The sequence below is a fragment of the Octodon degus genome, unplaced genomic scaffold (genome assembly GCF_000260255.1).
Source record: "Octodon degus isolate 3935 unplaced genomic scaffold, OctDeg1.0 scaffold00096, whole genome shotgun sequence".
Lineage (NCBI taxonomy): Eukaryota > Metazoa > Chordata > Mammalia > Rodentia > Octodontidae > Octodon > Octodon degus.
The window spans coordinates 1,530,313-1,552,551 of NW_004524672.1; the positions used below are offsets into that span (position 1 = coordinate 1,530,313).

At 41.7% G+C, this 22,239-nt stretch overlaps 1 protein-coding gene across 1 annotated transcript in view; it reads right to left on the reverse strand.

Moving 5' to 3' along the window:
• The window catches only part of Rhbdd1 (rhomboid domain containing 1), a 146,590-nt gene that overhangs the window by 82,751 nt on the left and 41,600 nt on the right, over nucleotides 1–22,239 (reverse strand). Inside the window, exons 4-5 of the mRNA XM_004638149.2 lie at nucleotides 4,179–4,267; nucleotides 2,209–2,265 (exon numbers count right to left, since the gene is read on the reverse strand). Of these exons, the coding sequence (XP_004638206.1) occupies nucleotides 2,209–2,265; nucleotides 4,179–4,267 (146 nt within the window). The remainder of the gene's footprint in view (nucleotides 1–2,208; nucleotides 2,266–4,178; nucleotides 4,268–22,239) is intronic.

Below are 22,239 nucleotides of genomic sequence, written 5' to 3' on the forward strand. Positions count from 1 at the left end.
TTAGCCTGCATTCAGGGTAGGCCTCCCCTCAGTTTGCTGTCTCACATGCCAATTATCTTTGGAAATATATGCACATCCAAAAGTATACTTTCCTAAGTTTATATGTGTTTCAAGTCTAATCTGGTTGACAATCAATTTAATCATCACAGGAAATAAAATAATTCTTTGCTCTGGTATTAAGCAAATGGTCTAAGAAGCTGCCAGTCATGATCCAAATCCAACCTACTGCCTATTTTTATGATATATTTTTACAGGAATATAGTAAGGCTTATTTATCAATGGTTTATAGCTGCTTTCATGCTACGGGGCCAGGTTTACTAGTTCTGACAGAACTATACAGCTAATGGGGCCTAAAACGTTAGCCACCCACCCCTTTATAGAAAGGCCTTCTGACCCCCAGTTCACGCTACAGCAGTTCTCACGTGACAAGACTATAATACGTACATGATGAACATATGTCACAGCAGTCTACTTGGTCTGCTATCACACATAATCAAACTGGTGGCTCAAGCACAATGATTTATTTCTCATAGTTCTGGGAAACACATGTCCCAGGTCAGAATGTCAGCCTGGTTGTTCTGGTGTGGGTCTTCTTCTGCAGTGCAGGCTGGCAACTCCTTGTTGTGTCGTCACAGAACAGAAAGGCTAGAGAACCTCATGGGGTTCCTTTTTTAAAATTTTTATTTTTTAATGTATTTGGTAGAGGGTCTCACTATGCAGCTGGGACTTATAGCGATCCTTCTGTTCTCAGCATTCCCAGTGCTGGAATTACATGTATGCACCACCATTCTGTGTCTCAGGGGCTAGCTCAGTGCACCAGGGGCAAGGCCGCCACAGTAGGTAGTGCCAGGGATGGAACCCTGGTCCCCGCACTTGCCTAAGCAGGCTCTTAGTCCGCTGAGCTATCTTGCCAGGCTCCCCTTTTTTGGTGGTACTGGGGATTGAACGCAGGACCTTACACTTGCCAGGCAGGTGCTTATGCCGCTGAGCTATCTCCCAAAACCCATGGGGTTCCTTTTATAGGAGCACTAAATCCATTTGTGAGAGCTCTGCCCTCATGACCTAATTCTTTACCGAAGGCCTCACCCCTAAATACAATCATGTCAGAGCTTAGGGTTTCAACATTTGAACTATATTCAATGACACTGATCTAGGATAACATAATAGAGCTGCCTACTTTGTCTTAAATATGGTTTGCCCCCTTCAACTCATGTAGGAATTTAATACCGAAAGTCATATGTTACTGGTATTAAGAGGGCAATAATTTAATCTGATTATGGTGTTTAAAGGTCAAGCCCTAGGAAATGTATGTTTTAGATAAGAACATTAGACTGGAGGCCCCATACCTAAATACTCTGGCTTTACAATGTCAAAGAACCCAACATGCATAACTGTGTACGCTGCCTCTTACCATGTGCTGTCTCCAGATGTGTAGTCAGCAAGAAACCTGTCACCAGAACTGAGCTAACGCTATTACGATGCTCTTTCACCTCTGAAACTGTCAGCTAGATAAACCCCTTTTCTTTATAACATGAGCCTGCCTTAGGCATTTCATTACCATAACAGAAAGTTAACCCACTGCACCTGGCTGGAATGTGAAGGCCTCACCAAAAACAAGTCTTATGCTATTAACAGGAGGCCCTTTCTACATATTTAAACAGACATCTAGAAAGCTCTTTACTTCTCTCTAAGCTATAGTTGTTTTTTGTTTTTTGTACCAGGGATCGAACTCAGGACTTTGTGCTTGCCAGGCAGGCACTTAAGCCACTAAGCTATGTCCCCTCACAGAATTTATTAGAGGAATTCCTACTAGCATCTTAGGGTTAGCATGAATCTTCTTGAATGTGTACATGGGTTAGATTGTGGGGAACTGAAGCCACCTTCTAACACACTGCCTGAGCACTGAGAGACCTGGGCGTAGCACAGATCTGATCACGCACGCAGCACTTCACACCAACTGTACACATTCTTGCATGGCACACTCACCACCTTCTACCCTGGCTCTCTCCACAGCTCAACCAAATATTCTTCCTAGGTTTCTCCTCCCCACCGACCTTCTGGGAAAGTTAATATTGTATGAACAGTTAAATATTGTGTGAACTACTCTACCACAATATAAATTAGCATTACATTAAAATAGCTCTGTCTTGGAAAACACTATAATTTTAAAAATAAATTTAAATGCATTAAATGAAATAAAGTACATACCTGAACTGTTAAAGTAGTACTGCTGTCTTGGGTAGCCAGTATTAGAAGAAAAAATACCTAGACATGAAAGAAATAAACATCTCAATGGTAGGAATGTAAGGCTTTAACTGATAATCTTTCAGACAAGTGAGAGGTTCTTTATGACAAGGTCCAGCATCACTTCAAATGATTTCTAAAGAATGTTAAACTCCCTTTTGTTTGAGGGTCAGCTCTACAGGGACCAGGATGGCAGTGTGTATGTGTAATAAAACCCTACTTTATACTCACAGTAGTTTTTTAAAGGTTCCTGTTGATTTAGGAGTCTTTGCCCCTGAAGGTACCAAGCTTGGGCTCTGACACCATGGTGCAAGTAGAGATGCTCTGGCTAGAAAGAGAGCCTTCTCCAAGGGACAGTCATGTTCCCTACCTTCGTGAGGGACTTTTTCTTTTTGTCATGGCTCAATGCAGAGAGGGAGGAGCCAGGGCATACCCTCAGCACCACTGCCAGCTTTCAGGAGGCGTCAGGCAACACCTTCCACATGCTTTGTTATTTTCCAAAAGGTCCCTGTGCCACTCAGCTCATTCCACATATCTCCTCTAGCTTTACCAGAAAGCAGGCAGAGTCTGCAGGCTATTTGCAAATGCCACTGAATATTTAATATTCTACTGTGTTACTCTGAAAAAGGACTGATGTGTTAAAAATGTCTCCATAAAAAAAAAAAAAACAGGTAAGATTATAAGGAAGACAACTATCATATCAGATGTTATAATTGTGGGGAAAATCCTCTTTAAGAAAGAAACTAAGCGCTTGCCTAAATTTTGTATTATGTCTACAGGAAGCTTTTATAACCACTTAATTGCAAGGCACATAGAAAAATGCAACAAAAACAATGAATATCTGAGAACATTTCTTCTCTGTTATCAGTACATTGCTAGATTTCCCTAATTAAATTGTACTGACAATACAATAACATGGAATAATTTCAATAAACGAAACTCCTGCTGCTTCCTCAAATCACACACAAGAAAACACAGCAATGGATAAAAGCAGGGAAGTGGGAATCTGCCTCAGTGCAGCACAGCCTGGAAAGTCATCCTGAAGTGAACACAACCTACTGACAAAGGCGACAGAGCAGTGCCGAGAAAGCTTTCCAATATCATGAATATTATATGGTTCTCAAGAATACCAGTCATCGGCACAAACTGTGAAAGCAAATTATTTATGGTTCAAGAAAAGGTAAAAGAGTCTCCGAAGATTTTCCATGAATAAAAGATGAAATATTGGCGCTCACGTAGTCTATAAAACAAGTGTTTGTGAAATCGTTTCCTTACATGTCAAAATTGGTAGAGCATTTCAAAGTAAAAGATCAAAAAATACATGTACTTCTAAATAAAATATTTTCACTGACCATCAATTTAAAGAAAAAAACAAAGAAAACCGCAGAAGCCATGCTCTGAGTGAAAATATGAATGTCAGTATGAATATACAAGGGGTGATGATCAAAATATGTAAATAAAATTTATTACAGTAAGATACAGTATCATTAATCTTCCCAAAATATTCCCTTTCCCTCTCACACTGTCCCATTGGTCCTGCCACTTCCTCAGTAGTTCTGGAAGTCCCCTGCTGCTGAGTGCCACACACAGAAAGGCGGGCTCATGACATCATTATGATGCATCCTCTTCCACCTTATTCACCAGACCGGAAACAACACAACTTCTGGCTCTTCCCCAAAGTCAAAATGACTAGCTTTAGGGCTGAGGGTATGAATACACACTGATACTTCTTCCTCCAGATCACCTACGAGTTGGGATTTGGGTTTGTGTTTTCTCTTATGGAGCTATGTAGTGGCTGTTATATCTCAGGACAAAAAGGTGAGCATATGAGGGGATTCCTAAGCTGAGCCACAAGACATTTGGAGTTGCTTCTGTCCCCACGAAAATTAAGATGCACTTCTACCTCGTCACGCCAAAGGCATTTCACCGCATACCTGCACATGTCTCCATGATCTTCCTCAGAGGCCCCAGAGTGTACATCAGTCCAACAAGGATCCCGGCCAGATGCCCCGCGAAGGATGTCCTAGGAGGGAAGGAGACCCTTTGTGAGCGCTTGCTCTGCTGCTGATTAGAGACAGTCTGTCTTCTCATTAGCCCGGTACATGTCAATTAGTCACAGTGTGCAGCTTCGTACCCATCACATCTTTTATGCCGAGCAGCATTTAAGCCAGCCCAAAGAACAACATTTCCTACCTTTAACAAAAAAGGACAGTGAATAACAGCCACCACATGTTTAAAATCCAGCACACTTCCTTGACCAAGAGAAATGGGCTGGCCACTCCAGAGGAACAGAAACATTGTTTTCAAGACAACTTATTAGATTCTTTCCAGGTTTTTCTTCAGTTTCTCTTATTACAACACAATATATCAGTGAAATCAGTTCAGAATTAAGTCTGGAACGCACAGCACACGAGACTGCTGCATTTTTATATATTACTGCCTAGTAAAGTAGAAAGCAATCTAAACATGGCAAAAGAGACTGAGATGCCCACCTGTAGTCCCCAACTAGTGTTCATATGTATCTTTCAGTTATTCAGCAAAAAAGAAACTTGCAATTTGCAAGATAAGTTAGGGCATTAAATTGGTTCCATTCTTCTTGAACTAGTATCTAAGACTGACACCACTGATATCATTTATTCTCAAATGTACATTTCTAACGAAGTGGGAACCCCCCACAGGACCTACAGTACCTCCAGCTCGCCTGTGGAAGGAGGAGAATACATGGAATTCATTGGCTGAACATTATCCCAACCCAAGTTTAACAAATTACTAGGGATGCTCATGATAAGCCCTGCATTTTACCACAAAAATGGGTCCTATAGAGCAGTTGTTCGTCAGGTACCTGACTCCATTGCCAGGCGGCTGCCAGCATCCACACACAGAGATGCAGGCCCTTGCATACCTTAAACTGGCCTTTTCTTAGGTCTCACTCCTGGATCAGCTGCCTGATCCAGTCCCCTGTCTAACGCCTTTCACACCCTGCCAGGCTTTCCATTCTTACCCAACACAGCTACACTTCTAGTCCTAGGTTCTTGCCTAAGCTATTTGGAAAAGTGCAGTGCTGGCTACAAGGCAAGCCCTACATAAATATATGCTGAACAAGTAAAAGAATAAATGAAAGAAAATCACTCAGCGGATTTCCTGCTACCTAGCTTGCTCTCTGGTGGACACCAATGTTCAGTTATCCTGGTGAGACAGAGGGCATGCCAGGGCATCCTCCAAGGACCACTGGCTTACACACCAAGTACCTGCCACATACTCAAAGTCTCTCAGTGGTTGGTGTCACCCATTTCTTCCCTCTGACCTCATCACCCATGACATTTGCACACACCCCAAGCATGCAGAGATGACCATGAGACTAAGTTTAACAGTGCCTTCAAAATAAAAAGCATCCCTAGGTGAAGAGTCCTTTCCTTCTACTGTCTTCCCTCCAAGCCACTCCTTCTGCTTCTCCTCTTCAGCCTGTTGGGAAGCTAGGGCTTTTATACATTTGCCAATCTGCATCTCTCTCTCACACAAAAACTCTCCTAGGGAAGTTGTGTCTTAATTCACATATCAAGCAAACTTAGTAGTTAAAAAAAAAAAGTAAAAAGTAAAAAAGCTAAGGAAATGAATAGATTTTTACAGCTTGGGGAAAATAATATCCCTCTCCAGAAGAGGTGCAGGTAAGAATTAGGGGTCTCATGTGAACTCCAAGAACACAGTGACTTCTGTAGTTTTCATACATGTATTCCAAACACCAAGGTAAGTGCATGACACATGATAGACACTCAAACATGCTGAACGAATGATTTAAGTGTGCCGGAACTGCTTCATCAAGACTACCAAGAGGTTAAGTTAGCACCCTTAAAACTTTACCTCGGAGTGCTTGCTGTGATAGGGTAGTTATGGGATGGGGAATCTGACCATTCAGTGACTTACGGATGAAATTCAGAGGCAGAGCCAAATTACTTCACCTACTGCAGCAGCAACTTACAAGGCAAAGAGGCCCTAAGGCACCACGATCTACACAGGTACAAGGCATTTTCATTAGTTTGGGGCTGCAGAAAACCTGCTGGCTCTCAGGGAAGAACAGACCATGAGGGAAGAGCATATGAGATGACCAGAACCTTTGGGAGACACAACTGCTGCTTGTTCTGATCTGCCAATGAAAGGACATCATTGCCCAAACAAGCCACCGAAAAGTGTGCATGTGTGACTGCAGGTACATGTGCGCACGTACGTGCACCCACACCCACACCCATCCACCCCCCCACCACAAGAGCTATTATTTTCATCAGATATATCTACCTGACAATACGTATAACTTGATAAAGTTGTGGGACTAGACTGCTGGTTTCCAATTCTCTAGAATGAAATGAGTTATGTGTTGTTTTTTTTTTAAGGGTCCTCTCCAATATATTATAATTATGTTTTCTGTGTAGACTCAATAAAACCCTCAGCCTCATTCAAGAAATGAAGAACAAAAGCAGTATTTAGAGACATCATGTGGCCAGGATCAACTAAAAAAAAAAAAAAAAAAAAAAAAAAAAAAAAACCACGTAAGTTTAATGTAACCAAAAATATTTTATTAGAAATCAGTATTTTCCAATTTTCTAACCTAGCCTTCATGGTTATATAGATATAAAATAACATAGCAATTTTCAAATTTGAACCCTAACCTATTAGACAATCTTGCATCTCATTTACAATTTAGAGTACAATACAGTAAAAACAAATTTCTCCCTTCTCTAAATGGGTTTCTAGATATTAGAGTTATAATCTATAATTGCCCTAATATAATTGCAAATAACCAGGGAAGGGAGGTTGGCTGGCCAGAGAGTGCACTGAATCATTTTCCAACATTCAGCCTTTTCCATAACAATTCTGCCTTAAAAAAAATTATCTGTTGTCATTACTTAATTTACACTCTACACAGGTATACATTTTTTAAATAAAAATATGAACAGACTATGATCTTATTCAATCAAATGTGAGACTCGCACAACAGTACACACAAAAAGGGTGAGTAATTGCCCAATGAAAAAGGAAACCCAACTCAAAGTACAGCAACTTTCCACAGGCAGGCGGTAACCCTGTGACAAGTCACCTACCTCGCCCTCCAGGACACCCATGTCCTGAGGGAGGACACACACCTGCAGAGGGCGAGAGATGGACGGGAAGGGCAGCTCCTTTGCCCTAGTGCCAGAATACCTTGCCTTGACCCTGTGAGGTCTGTGGCGGCAGAAGCAAGTCCTGGGCTTTTAAAAAGGGAAGATACCATCCGAGCGCACTCTGACCAGTGGCAGGGACCAACCTTCAAACAGCTTGAAAGACCGATTGTGTTAGGACCTTAATTAGACATGTGAAGCAGGCGTTTTGAAGTTTGGGTCTCAAGGTAAGCCTGTGGTTTCACTCCATTCTTAACAGCAAGCAGAAGCTGACACCCTTGTACCTAGTGAAAACCATCCATCACAAACAGAATTTCTGACACGGGCACCCAGCCACGATGGTTAGGCATTCAACTGGAAAGCGTTTTGCATGCACAAATCACAGCAAAAAAGTAGCCGCTTATGCAGACCACTTAAGTGTATTAGTAGATTGGCCAAACACAAAAGCTTTGCCCTGCCATTGCTTTTGTGATGGTAGAACACATTTCTGGGTACTGTGTCCTCCTTGCTACAATCCAACTTTTAATCCTTCTGGTAGTTAATGTCTGAAAATTAAAAAAAAAAAAAAAAAAGTCCTCCTAGTATACACCATTAAAGATCTTTTTTTTTTTATCATCTCATTTCTGATGATAAAGACTGGATCTACTGCTGCTAATAAATGTACTGTTAACTGGATAGTCCCTCTTGTGTAGACAATTTGCCTTTCCCCCCAACTTTTTAAGAGTTTTCTCTTTATTTTGGACATACTGCCATTATACTATAATCATTCTCTTGTAGATTTGTTTTATCCAGCCTGCTTGCAATTTGCAATGTTATTCAATATGAGGTTTCATGTATTCATTGATTTTGAAAACTCAGCCATTCATTTCTGTCCTATGGACCTCTAGATATGCAGTGTGCGTGTGTGTGTGTGTGTGTGTGTGTGTGTGTTTCTACAAAATGTTTTTTAAATAAAAAATGAGGGGCCGGGGAGATGGCTCAGTAGAATAAGTGCTTCCCTGGAAAGCACAAGGGCCTGAGTTCAATCCCCGGTTCCAAAAATACATAAATAAATAAATAAAATTCATTATTTAATAAATGTTAGCCAAATCAATGCTACTTTCCACAATGGATAAAAGAAAATGAAGGCTAAAATGCAATTTTGGAGCAAAACTAAGACTAAGATATTATGGGTTTCAGTTATGTTAACTATGCAGAATCATTAGCAGCACAGACAGCATTCTTTCTTTTCGAGGCCATCCTATAAGAGCTACTTGCGTGGTGGCACTTAGTGGTTATGTGCAATGTTCCTGCCCTCATGTGCCACCTTTAAAGAATCAAAAACCAGAGCTATGATTGAAAGATGTGACAAGCCATAAAGGTCCTCCTCTGTTAAATGGCAAATTCTTTCCACAGCCGAGGAGTTTGTCCTCTCAAGCATGGTTCAAAAAGCAGAAAATGTATTACTGTAAAGCATAATCTTGCCGTGTATGCTGAGCAAATGCCCTCGTTAAGGACGCAACTCGATGGAGACACAGTGTTGGACAAGAGGAAGGAACAGAGGAAGACAAGAGGCCGCCAGCCAGAAGCAGCCTATTACTCCTCCATCATTTCTTTCTGTAAAAGCTGAGAACACCAGTTGGGGACTGAACTGAGCAGAAGCTCTGGGACTTGGGGAGTTGAACAAATGGTCCCAGATTAGCAGTGCAGGAACAAGATGGAGTGAGAACTTTTCAGGTTTTTGAATATTAATGCCATGGGGGAAGATCGTGGTAAGACTGCTTATGCCCAAGATAAACTGTTCTTAAACTTCCTGCATACTGTCCTTGACACCTCTTCAACCACTGTTCCATCCGTGTCTTTGGCAATGGCAATTTGGAGAAGGCTAATCTACAGGTTTTCTCTCCTTTCCAGGGCTTCCTCCATTCTCTCCTTCCTGCCCCTTTTGGACTCAGAAGCAGAACTAGCCACCTTCCACTTGTAGGTCCCCTAAAGGCTGCTATGTTGGAAGTATATCCATCAGTATCTACAGTATTTTAGTTTATTGATCATAGTTGCAACCGCAGATATGGGGCTGGTAGCTGACCACCAATATTTACTTGAAGCCCAGAAAACACGCTCTGCATAAAAACAAGAGTCTTGCAAAAGATAGTCAATGACGCAGAGCAACAGCTTGACTCTCAGCTCCATGTACCTGTGCCTGGCAACAAGGTAATTCTCCAAGCTGGTGCAAGTAGGTAGTATTTATTCTTTCAAATATGTATTGACTACTATACAATCAAAAATTGTTGTATGTCTAGGAAAGCAAGTCTACTTTCCTAAGAATGGTATGTGATTGTGGAGAGCTGCGAAGGACCACGCCTACAAGATGGCGCTGGTTTCCGCCTTCCACCCCCCCCCCCCCCCGTGGGTGAGCGCTCTCTGTGCACAACAACTCCTTATATGGCCAGGGCTGCAGTCATGATTCGCTTCCGCATATGCTGGACCCATGGGCGATCCCCACGTGGCGCACTGGGATTGGGCTCGGGAGTATATATTAGTCAAGGGCTGGGGGATTGGAGAAGAAGCAGCTTGCTGTAAGGGGCCTGAATAAACCGCTGAAGGAAGAGCTGTGTGTTGCGTCTTCCTTGCTGGCGAGGTCGTGCGCAACATGTGATGATGCCACAAGGTGTCAAAGTGACACTGTAGGACACACAGGAGCTTCAGGCAGCTTGTGCAGTTCTAAGGACACGTGGAACAGCTCAAGGTAGAGAAAAATGTGGTGTTTTAAAAACAATGAGATGGCTGATAGCTGGACGGAGCATAGTAAGCAAAGAGCACAGGCAAGGGAAATAAATTTGGAAAGACAGGCAAAAGAGATCACACAAGCCTCATGTGTCATGGAAGGCATTTGAGTGAGTTGTTTCCTAGTTATAACGGGAAGCAAATGGAAGATTTTTAAACAGGGCAATGGTTAAGTGATCTGTTCTGCCTACTTGAAGAACTGATTCCACAGAGGTAGTAAGAAGATATAGTTTAAGTAAAAGATCAGTAAGGAGGCTAACACAGTCCTACAGAAAGAGGAGGACAGGTTGGAAGAGGTGGTGGCAGTGGACTGTGGGAACATCAATGCCAGTAGGAGGGTCTTGGTAGCGCTGTAATTACCAGGGAAGGATGGTGGAGGGAAGGGCTTGGATCTGGACATATGTTGGAGAAAAAGACTTGCAGACAGATTCAGCAAGGGAGCAGAGGAAAGGGAGGAACCAGGCTTTAGGCTTCTGCAACTAAATGGATGATGGACTCATTTACCAAGATGGGGAAGACTGGGACCAGGACAACAGGAGAGCTCAGTTCTGATATGTTTATTCTGAGATGCCCACAACACACATAGAGAACGCCAGCATTTCATAGGATGCTGGACAGCAAGTAAAAAGTGGAGAGGAAGAAGGATTCAAAATGCTGCTCCCAGAGTCAGGGATTGAGCTCAGTGGCACATCACCTGCCTGGCAGGTGTGAGGACCTGAGTTTGATGCCCAGTACCTATTACTTATATATAAACATATCTATTCCCAGTGCCACAAAAATAAATAAATATAAATATATCTATATACTCCTGATTCCCAGTATCTATCTATCTATCTATCTATCTATCTATCTATCTATCTGCTCCCAGTTTCATCTTCACTCCTAGAATATTTGTGTTGAATGATAATGTTCTGTCTTTTTATGTATAAACACAGATGTGTACATACATATATAAAACTAAGACAAAGAAAGAGAGTAAATGTGAGATGTAAAGGAACTACATAAAAAGTCATAGACAATGGGGGTAATAGTCCTCTATTTCACTAATTTCTTAAAACACTGATTGATACTAAGCAAAGCACTGAACCCATGGCCTTTGCACGGAGCTACATGCTCAGGCCTTTCTAATGCTTTTTTTTTTAAATTTTGAGATAGGGTCTCACCTAAGTTGTAGCAATCTCCCCAGAGCACTAGGATTACAGGTGTAAGCTACAATGCCCAGCTAAATTCACTACTATTAATAATAAAATGAAGTAAGATTTTATTTAATAAATAAAATGAAAAGGAACAGAAGTGGAAAAAGGCCCTCAAGAACTGTGTTTCCCTCAGAAATACAGGGGATAAATCTAAATTATCAAGATTATTTCCTTCCATTTTTGACGCAACACTTTACATACAAATGATAACCACTAGATTTATAACATAACGAAGCTTCTTTAAAATCTATCATCTTCTAATCCCCTTCAAAACAAAAGCAAAAGTTGTTCCACATTAAATGAAAACAAACAAGTAAGCAAAGTCACGCACAAAATAAATGAACCTCTTTAACAAAGGTTAAAATCAGTGAAATTCGGTAACACAATGTACTTTATATTCTATCCATAAAACATGTATCTTTAGCCACACACACCCTAGAGCAGTGATGGCGAACCCTTTCGAGCTTTCAATGGAAGTACGCACCGGCTGCTGCATGCGTGCCACAGGTTCACCACCACCATCCCCGAGCTTGCTTTCCCATGTCGCCCACATTCAACACTGAGTAGATCCCATCCCCCAAAACTCCTCCCATGTGCTCTGTACAGCCCAGCTCACACCCCTGCTGTGGGACAACCCAGCCAAGTGGCAGGGAGCACAGGCACTGGAGGCGACTGCCTGGTCTGGCACGGGCAGAGCTCCCCTGACCCTTCCTGCGCCTGCCCTCTATGCTAACTCAGGCTGCTTGCTGGCCCAGAGCACCTTGCCTCACTCCAGCCTAGATTTACCACGGGGACAAGCATGTCTGTGTAACATGCAAACTGATCCAACTCCAACAGCCCTTTTGTATCTTTGCTAGTGTTTCTAGAATAAAATGAGAGCAAGGCTTGCTAAGGTCTTGGTGTGCTTTTGTCTGCCTCCTCAGGCTGCTCTCCATCACCAGCTCCCGGTCTGACCAGGGCCCCAAGCTCAAGCCATCTTCTCCCTTCAGCACTTTGTATGCACTATTCCTCCTGCCCTCCTCTTCACCCAGCTATGCCCTGACACAACATCCCTCCTGACACTGCCTGTGTTTTCCCTCAGGACATGCAAGGCTGCTCCCTGGCTGGGGCAGGACCCTTTGCATTCCTCCAGCATGAAGGGCTTCCTGGCAATCAATTTGTCTGCCAATCCCCTGCTGCTTAACCCTGCGTCTTTCAATCCCATCACATCCAACTCCCTCCCCCCTCCAAAAAAAAATCAATGTTGAGTAATACTACTGTGTTTTTTAAAATCACATCATCACAACTCAACCTAAAAAATCAAAAAGTACTATAATAAAGTAATCTGCATTTTAAATACGCCAGCACAACACTGCCAGGAGACACATGAAGTAATTATTTGCTTGTACTATGTATAGAATCCAAATGAAAGTGGAAATAACAAGCACAGGCAGTTTATAGTCAGGCTCTCTGTGACTCAGCCATCATGTGCAGGGTTCCAATGGCGATGTGATTTTATATGAGGTAAATAACTCTTGCTTCCAAATAAAGCAAAGTACAACTTTCCCTTGATTTAATTTACAATTCAATTTATAATTTTCCTGGAAAAGTCATTATATGTTAAAATCCATGCCAAAAAAAGAAAAAAAAAAAAACTCTTTATGTTTATATAAAAATCACAATTAGGTTTCAGGCTCAGATAATCATAAACAGGTTTTCCACCTACGTGAATGCTCTTTCAAGAGCCTAGATGTGTATACACACATGGTGCGCACACACACAGGGCCATGTTTGTCACAGGGGATTGTCCTGCAAGCTGCAAGCCCCTTGTCCCTTGGGCCTCCCACAGCAAATGCCAGTAGCACCCCTGCTAATCATTATGGTAACTAAAAACAACGCTGTGGATTTCCACAATCTTCCAGCAGACCAAGCTGCTCATCCCAGTGGAAAATTACTGGCTTAGCACTCAGAATATGCTTATTAAATGTCTGTTGAATTGATGACCTTTAATCATGAGACCCCAAAAAACGATTTCTTTTCAAAGCACTTCTCATGTGACTACACTATGCACGAATTCCAAGGATTCCAAGTAAATCTACCACACATTGAACTGATATGCAGAAAAACTTCCCACCACAACTGAAATGCACATGGGGAGTTAGCGCACTTGAAAGAGCCCACGATCACTTCCACATTGCGCTGCAGCGGAATAAATGCAACTTGGCACGTGAAAAGCACTGTGCCATCTGCTATTACTACAGACAAAAATATTTCTGGATACCACATGAATGATTATTTGCACATCATCTCAGAAAATAAATATAAAATGAAAGAAAAGCTGGATTGTTTATAGCTTGATTTTAACATGTGCTACTGTCATGAAGCAAACAAATGGCATTCCTATGAGCTCAGCCTCTTGGAGGTATTCTCAGAAGCAATGGCGTAAGCGGCAGCTCCGTGGGCCCAGTATGTTGGGCTCTCTCAGGCTGCAGGAAGAGACTTACTTGGTTGACCTCCATCCATGGAAGTTCATCTTAGGTACACTTAAAGAACAACGGTCAACAGCAGAAAGAGTCTTAGCCCTGGAGCTGTGAAAATAACCTGAATGACTTCTTTGAACACGCCATAATGTAAATGAATGGGCAGCCACCTAGGTCCAAGTCTTGGTGGGCTGGTTCTCAACCTTGGCCAATGTTATGGTTTACATCTAGAAGGCTCCCCAAATCTGATGTGCTCATAGGTGCGGCTTTGGGGAGATGGTGCATCATGGGTGTGTGACACTGCATCATGAGGCATCATGGGTGTGTAACACTGCATCATGGGTGTATGATACTGGATCATGAGTGTTTGACACTGCATCATGAGGCATCATGGGTGTATGACACTGCATCATGAGGCATCATGGGTGTATGACACCGCATCATGGGGCACCATGGGTGTGTGACACTGCATCATGGATGTGTAATACTGGCTCATGGGTGTGTGACACTGCATCATGAGTGATGCTGCATCATGGGTGCATGATACTACATCATGAGTGTGTGATACTGCATCATGGGTGCATGACCCTGCATCATAGGTGTGTGACACTGCATCATGAGTGACACTGCATCATGGGCATGTGATACTGGATCATGAGTGTGTGACATTGCATCATGGTGTGTGATGCTGCATCATGGGTAATACTGCATCGTGGGTGTGACACTGGATCATGGGTATGTGACTATGCATCATGAGTGTGTGATACTGCATCACGCATGTGTGATATTGCATCATGGGTGTGTGATACTGAATCATGGGTGTGTGACACTAGATTAACTCACTGATTGGTTTAGTATTTCTGGGCATGAATGATAAATTTATGAAAGAGGGAACGCACACCCTGTCTGTGAGGAGCACTGACTAATAGGCTTACATACCCTGGAAGAAATAGAATGAGAAAGAAGGAGGAAGGCTCGTTGCTTCTTCCTGCCACAAAACTTTCTCCTCTGCTATGCCACCCTGCTTTGGAGCCAGATCACAATGGACTGAAGCTTCTACAGAGCATGAGCCAAAACCAACCTTTCCTCTTTTAACTTGTGACCATCAGGTATTTTGTCCCAGCAATGATCAAGCAACAAAGATAAGCTGCACACCCGAAAATCCTTAACATGTTCAGGACCAGGCCATAATTTGTCACTCCTACTGGGTGGCTCTGAATCACAGTTGGTACACACACAACTGCCCCAAGTCAGTAGGATGTGTTAAAGAGGTTTTGAAAGTTAGTTGGATCCCACTTCAAGGAATTATGCAAATTTCCCTGGGGTAGGAGTCTCACATTTTTTTTTATAGTGCTGTTTTTAATTCCTCAGGTGATTCTCATGTGTTGAGGATGATTATTCTTAGCCTAAAATTCTATTGCAATGGTGAGATATTAGTTGCTTTATTCGGCCAAGAAAAACCTTTTGACAGTATGCAGACTCTGCACCTGCCAAGTTAACCACAGAAGTGATATCTGTTTCTTTTGTTGATAAGTTTTGTTGATCGTTCGGTGTTGATAAAACATATGAACTTATGTGAAATGATTTTTAAGTTCTTCAGATTTATTAAAAACCTGGTAAGTCAGTGTGCTCAAAATTCATATGGCCAAATACAACAACAGTAAAGAGTTCAGAGTATTCCTGAGTTCCCAGATTTAACACAAAGATTGGGGAAAATTCTGGATCCCAAAGATAGCCTTTAATTTCAGAAAGCACAAATTCTGCTTAGTTAAATCCAGTATGAGTAAAATTCTAACTGAAAAACAGAAATGTCCCTTCTACTATATGACTCAGAGGCCTTTGTTGGCACATCTGTAAGGCACAGTTCATGTTAAACAAGAACACAGAACCATCAGTTACAAAGTTCTGGAGAGTGTCCAGGAAAGAAGAATATACTTATGCAATACAGCCTGTTGGCTGGACAGGAAAATGTGGTCCCAGCGAGGCCATGAGACCATACAGGCTCATCTCAGAGCAGTGTCACAAAGAAACATTAGAGACCTCCTTCCCACTGAAGGCCAGCGAGGGCCAGCCTGTCCTCATCACCCTTCTTGGTCCCTAGGACACAGGCATAAGACCTGTACTGACCAGAGAACTGCATCTGGTATTTAACGTACCCTGGAACGTTAATGAATCTAGTGATGAGAGACTAAGGAAGAACTACCCCGTGGTTACAAGTGTCCAGTCAGTTGCACATGATTTTCCAGCCTGGTTCTTCAGTATGTGCAACAGTTCTAAAAGCTACCTATTATCTTTTCAGTAGGTATTTTTGTGGTTAAGTTTGCTGCCGTGGTAGTCAAGGGGCTAGCGACACTTTTTCTAGGGTTCCTACCCTTGGGATACTGTAAGACAGGAGCTGCTGGTGGTCAGTTCTGTCATTATACGGAAAGCCCTCCTGCAGGGGACAGACTCTATGGTACCTTCTGGCAATCCTTTGGCAATCCCTTATTGTGAGCATGGGTTGGATTTGCTTCTAACTAACAGAATATGGCATTCCAGGATTATATTTCTGCCTCACCAGCAGGCTCTTCCTTGAAGGAAGCTGCCATATTGTGAGCTCCCCTAGGAAAAGATTCAGGGGAAAGAAATGCAGAGCAGACTCTAGCAGCATGATCTTTTCCCCACAACCTACAAGGAACTGGATTCTTCCAACAGCCAATGAACTGGGAGCAGACCCTTCCCTAGCTGTGCCTTCAGCTACATTCCAGGAGGGACTGACACTTTTGGGAGAACACGAAGTCCACAGAGAAGCCACGCCCCGACTCCTGACCTGTGGAAACTGAGCAGATAAATGTATGTGGCTTTAAGCTGCAGGTTTGACAGGACCTGTTACAAGGCAATAGATAACATAGAAACCAAAATAAGTTGAGGAGATGGGGAGTATAGCCAGAAGGCTGTAACCAAATCCTGAAAAACCCTGCTTTGAGTGCCTAAATCTCATCCAATCTGAAGTTCCTCATGGGCACCACTGGAAAGGTTAATGTACTTCAATAGATGCCCTCTCCCTTAATCCAGTTCTATAGGTCTCTTTAAATTGCAACCAAGGAATCCTAGCCAAAAGAATTCTGCTCTAAACTACATTTCAATTCCAGTAGAAACTAGGAGGACAGGTGGAGTAGAGGTCTTGATAATTCTGATGAGTCAAAAACAATGTTACCACACTGCAGAAATAGTAAACTAGATGTTTGAGCTATACCTCTAATTCCCAGGACTTATACACCCCTTTATTATTATTTTATTAGATATAATTTCAGTCAAGTGTGAGAGATAAAAAAGATATAAAAGAATCCTGTACAGTATTTGACAGGTTGTAGGTATTTAACAAAATGAATCACAATCCACCATCTTTAAAAATCCTAACACTGATTTTAAGTACTCATTTATTATCTCTTTAAAAATCCACAGATACTTCAGTCAGTAAGTTGTTAGCAAGTATTTCCAAGGGAGGTTAGGTGATTGACATTGGTCCAGAAGACACTGATATGCTCTGACTGCTTTGAGTTTTTTCAGCCACGCTACTGGTACCCAAAGACGACCACTCAGGAAGGCTGAAGTGGAAACCACCTTTTTACCAGTCAGACGTGGATGTGGGCATCTGCCTGTGTTACCCTTCTCATCTTCCCAACAAGCCCAGGAGATGCAACTGTTATGGGTCCTACTCCGGAGGTATGAGGGACTGAGATTTAAAAGGAAGCAACTGCGCGGAGGGCCCATCCCTAGGAGGCAGGGAGCTAACAGGAAGTAGGAGTGGCACTCAGTGAGGAGGGAAGAGAATCTGGCAGTAAACCCACCCAAGACTCCCCAGAAGTGGACACCTTCCTTCAGCCTTTGCTCTGCTTCTGGTCCGGGAAAGTACAATTAGGATTTATAATCTGCAATCAAGAGCATGACAACAACCAAAAGTAGGAGTAGAGGCTGTATAATTGTTCATGTAACACCAGTTAACAAGGTAATGATGCTTAGACATGTAAAACTTCTAAGACATAGTTCGCTCTAATTTCTCATTTGCATTCAACAGATTTTTTTTTAAATAATACATCCCATCCCTTCATTAACTTTTGCAGCCCTTTCTACACCTCATCCTTGCTTTATTGTTGACTCTTAGCTAAACCTGAAAAAAAAAAATCCATTAAAATCGACATGTAAAAGTCTATGATATCCAATTTAAAAACAACTTCTGAGAAAGACTTCAGAATGATACCAAGCACACACAAGGATACTTCTCACCAACTGGGCAATTCTATCTCCATGTTAATGTGTGGCAACAGCTCAGCTGAGTCCTTTCCAAAGAATAAACAGGAAAGTGAGCCCTGCAGCACGTGAACCGAGGAGGTCAGTTCTACGCAATGTGTGCTCAGCAGTAGGCAGTCAGCAAGCTCCAGACACTGGCCAGCAATCACCTGCAGCACACTGGAAGGGATACTGGAGAGCTGAGGAACTGTCAATGGACTTCCAGGGCTTCGTAGGACAAATCTTTGAAATGTCTGCTGCAATGCAAACATTTCTAAACATGTTTAAACATAGGTGTTTCCACTATTTCCATGTCTAACTACAGTCCTCTCTGTGGTTCTGGCTTCAGTCACTGCCCAGCTCTTGCATGTTCACTTCACATCTTCTGTTATAAAGGTCATGTGCTTCCTAACTCAGAGATCCCCAGAGATCTGTTAACTCCTGAACATGAGCCAAACCATTACTTTACATGTCTAATACTGACATAGGAAAATAATACTTAAGAAATAGTGATAATAACAATGATAAGAAAATTTCTCTGGAAAACCAGTCCTTTGTGGCCCTTTGGTAGGAGGAAGAAAGATAGTATTATGCATTCCAGTAGGCCTACTCACACACACACACACACACACACACACACATACACCCCACACCACACAAATGAGTTTCCTTTGGTTACACCTTTTAAAAAAAAAGAACCTAAGGACAGGAAGAAAAGAAAAAAAAGATGAGAATCAAGAAGAATGAGTCACGAAGAAATGGGGCTAAGACTCGTGATGACCTCTGATCCTCCCTTCTGCACCCTGGTACAGTGCTCTCGAACTAGGAGGGGACTTCCAGTACTTCTCCAATGCTGCTCACCAGCTAAGCATCTGCACAGGCAAGCGCGGACAGTCCTAACACTTGCTCAAAGGGAACTGTCTCCCATGGTCTCTGTCCTCACTTCGGATTCAGCAGCACACAAAAGAGAGGGAAAGGGAAGGCAGGCCACAAGCTTAGCCGTCAGGTTAGGCCACACAGACCAAACAAGGGTCCCCATATCACCATCAGCACACAAGTGTGTCTATGCTGAGATGACTTCACGGCAAGCCATTAATGGGAAAATGCCAAAACAATGTGGGTAATGGCAAATCTCCATCAACACTGCACAGGTTATTAGTAAAAACATGGATTGGAGACTGTCATTTTTAATTCATAGCTTCTACATGTACATTCAATATAAACAGCCCTGCGAGTTTATAAAGTCATTTTTCTAGTGCCTTCAGAGTCCTGAATTATTTAAAACTCATTTGAAAAACACACACACCTGACAGTTTTTAAAATACTATGACAATAGCTTTTCAACATCTATAAAAATACATGCTGCAATAGCAGATTCTGTACACACCATCTTTCGTTAGCAAGTCTGAAGGTATTTTTACTCACTGGCGCATTGCACTTCACAAACTGCTAAAGCAAAAGAGGAGAAAATGTGACCCTTTCTGCAGAGTTCACATTATTTGGCATCTATCCCACAGGAAATCTATCCTCCCCTCTAATGAAGATTAACTGGTTTCCCAAAATTTCATAATGTCTATAATACTTGGGAATCCTCCCAAGTGACAGGACTATAACTACAAATTGACATCATATTGGAGTGTTCTCTGACTACAAGCTCATTAATCTACCAACTTCAGATGAAACTGAATTGCTCACGGATACAGTAGTATCATGAAGGTTTTACCAGGTAGTTTATTTTATTTTAGAAGAATTTAGGACAGGGTGTATAGGGTGTACAAGGTCTCACTACAGAGATTGCACTCGCAGTGATCCTCCTGTTTTTGGGCGCACGCCACCACGCCAAGTCTCAATCGCAGTCTCAGCGCCCTGGGGGCTGAGCCTGCACAGCACACTGGGGATCAAACCCCAGCCGCTGCGCTCTGCGGAAGCAGGAGCTTTAGTCCGCTGAGCTATCTGGCCAACCCTCCACTAGGTAGTTTTAACTGTATTAGTCTAAAAATCTAAATCAACACTAAATATTCTAAAAATAACCTTAAAACAGAAAAAAACTAGTACCTCTTAAAATATGTATTATTCTAGAAGTGAATCTTGCCTCCTCCATATCCCTGGCTATATTTCGTTTCTTGAATCTACTTTTTAAAGTTTTCTTTCCTATATTCTCAAATTTGCCATAGGTCTGTCTACTTGATTTGTCTTTTCAAAGATAAAACTTTTCATTTTTCAATTCTACCATGTCTTTCCCTTTACACTAAATGTTCCTTATTCCTGATTAATTCCCTGTTCCTCTAATATTTATTCACTCCTTTATAAGCTTCTTAAAGGTTTAACTTAGTTACTTTTTAAATATCTTTGTTATCTATTAAAGTGACCTTAAGAACCTGCTATGGCTGCAGGTTTGATATACCATGTTCTCACTATTTTTCAAGTCTTTAAAAATACTTTCTTTTGAATCATGAACTTAAATTTCCAAGCGATTATGACTTTTGTCCCTATTTCACGTTTTAAGTCATTATTACCTTATGAGCACAGAATATGCCCCATAAAATGTCCATATTTTTAGGTGGCATGACTGCCTTTGATGCCTCACCTTGCGGTCTTGTATATTGCATGTGAACAAGGACGAGCCCAGGGCCAGGCACTATCCCACGCTGGGGACACTCCCACTGTACTGCTCAGCTTGTTGAGAAGAGTTTTCAAGTTTTTTAAGTGCTTGGTTTGCCCATTTCTTGTTTAAACCCCAGATGGCTTCCAGCTCTGCCTTGCCTTTGACTCTGTCGTCTTTCCTTCATAGCTACTCTAGACCTCCGTTCCTGGATGGATAACTCAGCTACTTACACTGCGCCTTTCACCCCGGGCTGGGCAGCCCCTCAGAGCTGTCGCTTTATTCGAGGATCGCTGTTTGGGAGACCACTGTGTACTGACCATTATTGTAGGCACTGGTGATTGGGAGAGGAAAAGACGCACAGCAAGGCACGGTTTGTGACAGTGTGCTCCTGTACTTTGCAAACTTGATTTTTTCCACTACATATAATGTAGTTTCACTCTGAAGAATTTAGACGGGGAAACAAAAATTTAAAGAAAAAAAATAGTATCAGTAATTCTGTAGTCTTGAATTAAGCACTGCCAATATTTTGATGTGTTTCTCTCTAGCCCTTGCCATATGACAATTTTACTTTGCAAAATAATTGAAACCAGGTTATACGTACTATTTACCATTCTAACCTTATTTTATCCTATTTTTCAGTTTTATTAAAATAATACCAATTTTATTTAAGGACTGTATAATATCACATCATGAATTTATTTAAGTATTTAATATCAAATACTTAAGTAGTTGTCCAATGTGCAATATTTCATGGCAATAAAAAGCAACCATCCAATCTTCCTTGGCATTTGTGATTATTTATAATTTGCATAGCTTTCTAGAAAGGTGGTTACTGAGCCAAACTGTATAAACATTTTTTATAGATTTGATACTCATCACTATAATACTTTGCAGAATGTTTGTCCTAATGTATAGTTCCATGAGAAGTTACATAACTTTTCTTTCACCGAACACTCAACAATAGTGAGTTTTTTTAATCTTGTTATTTCAATGTACAAAATAAAAGATTTTTATTTAATGAATATTTAATAGTTTTATGCTGTACAAATATTGGTGTTGATTGACTTATTTCTGTGAGTTGTTTATTTGCTGATATGCCTGCTTATTTTTCTTTCAGCTAGTACTGTTTATTATAAAAGTGTAATTTCTTTTTTCTAATTTACTTTTGATATTTTTGTCCTTTACTTTGATTTATAATGTATATGGACCTGAAAACAAGCTACTTCCCTTGTACTTTTTTTTTTTTTTTTTTAGGTAGGGCTTAGCTATGCAGTTTAGGTGGGATTTGACTTTGTAGCCCTAGCTGGCCTCACTCCTCATGCCTCAGCCTCCAGAATGCTGAGATTATAGGCTTGTGCCACTGTGCCCAGTTCCCTTTTGTCTTTGAGATTATATTCAATGTTTTTGAGGCCTAGAAAGCTAAATATCCAGCCAGGCACCAAGGTACACACACCAAGGCACATCACGAATTCCAGTTCGGTGGGAGCACCAATGAATTACAGGCCAGCTTATCTCAAAAAACCAAACCAAGCCAAAAAAAAAAAAAAAAAAAA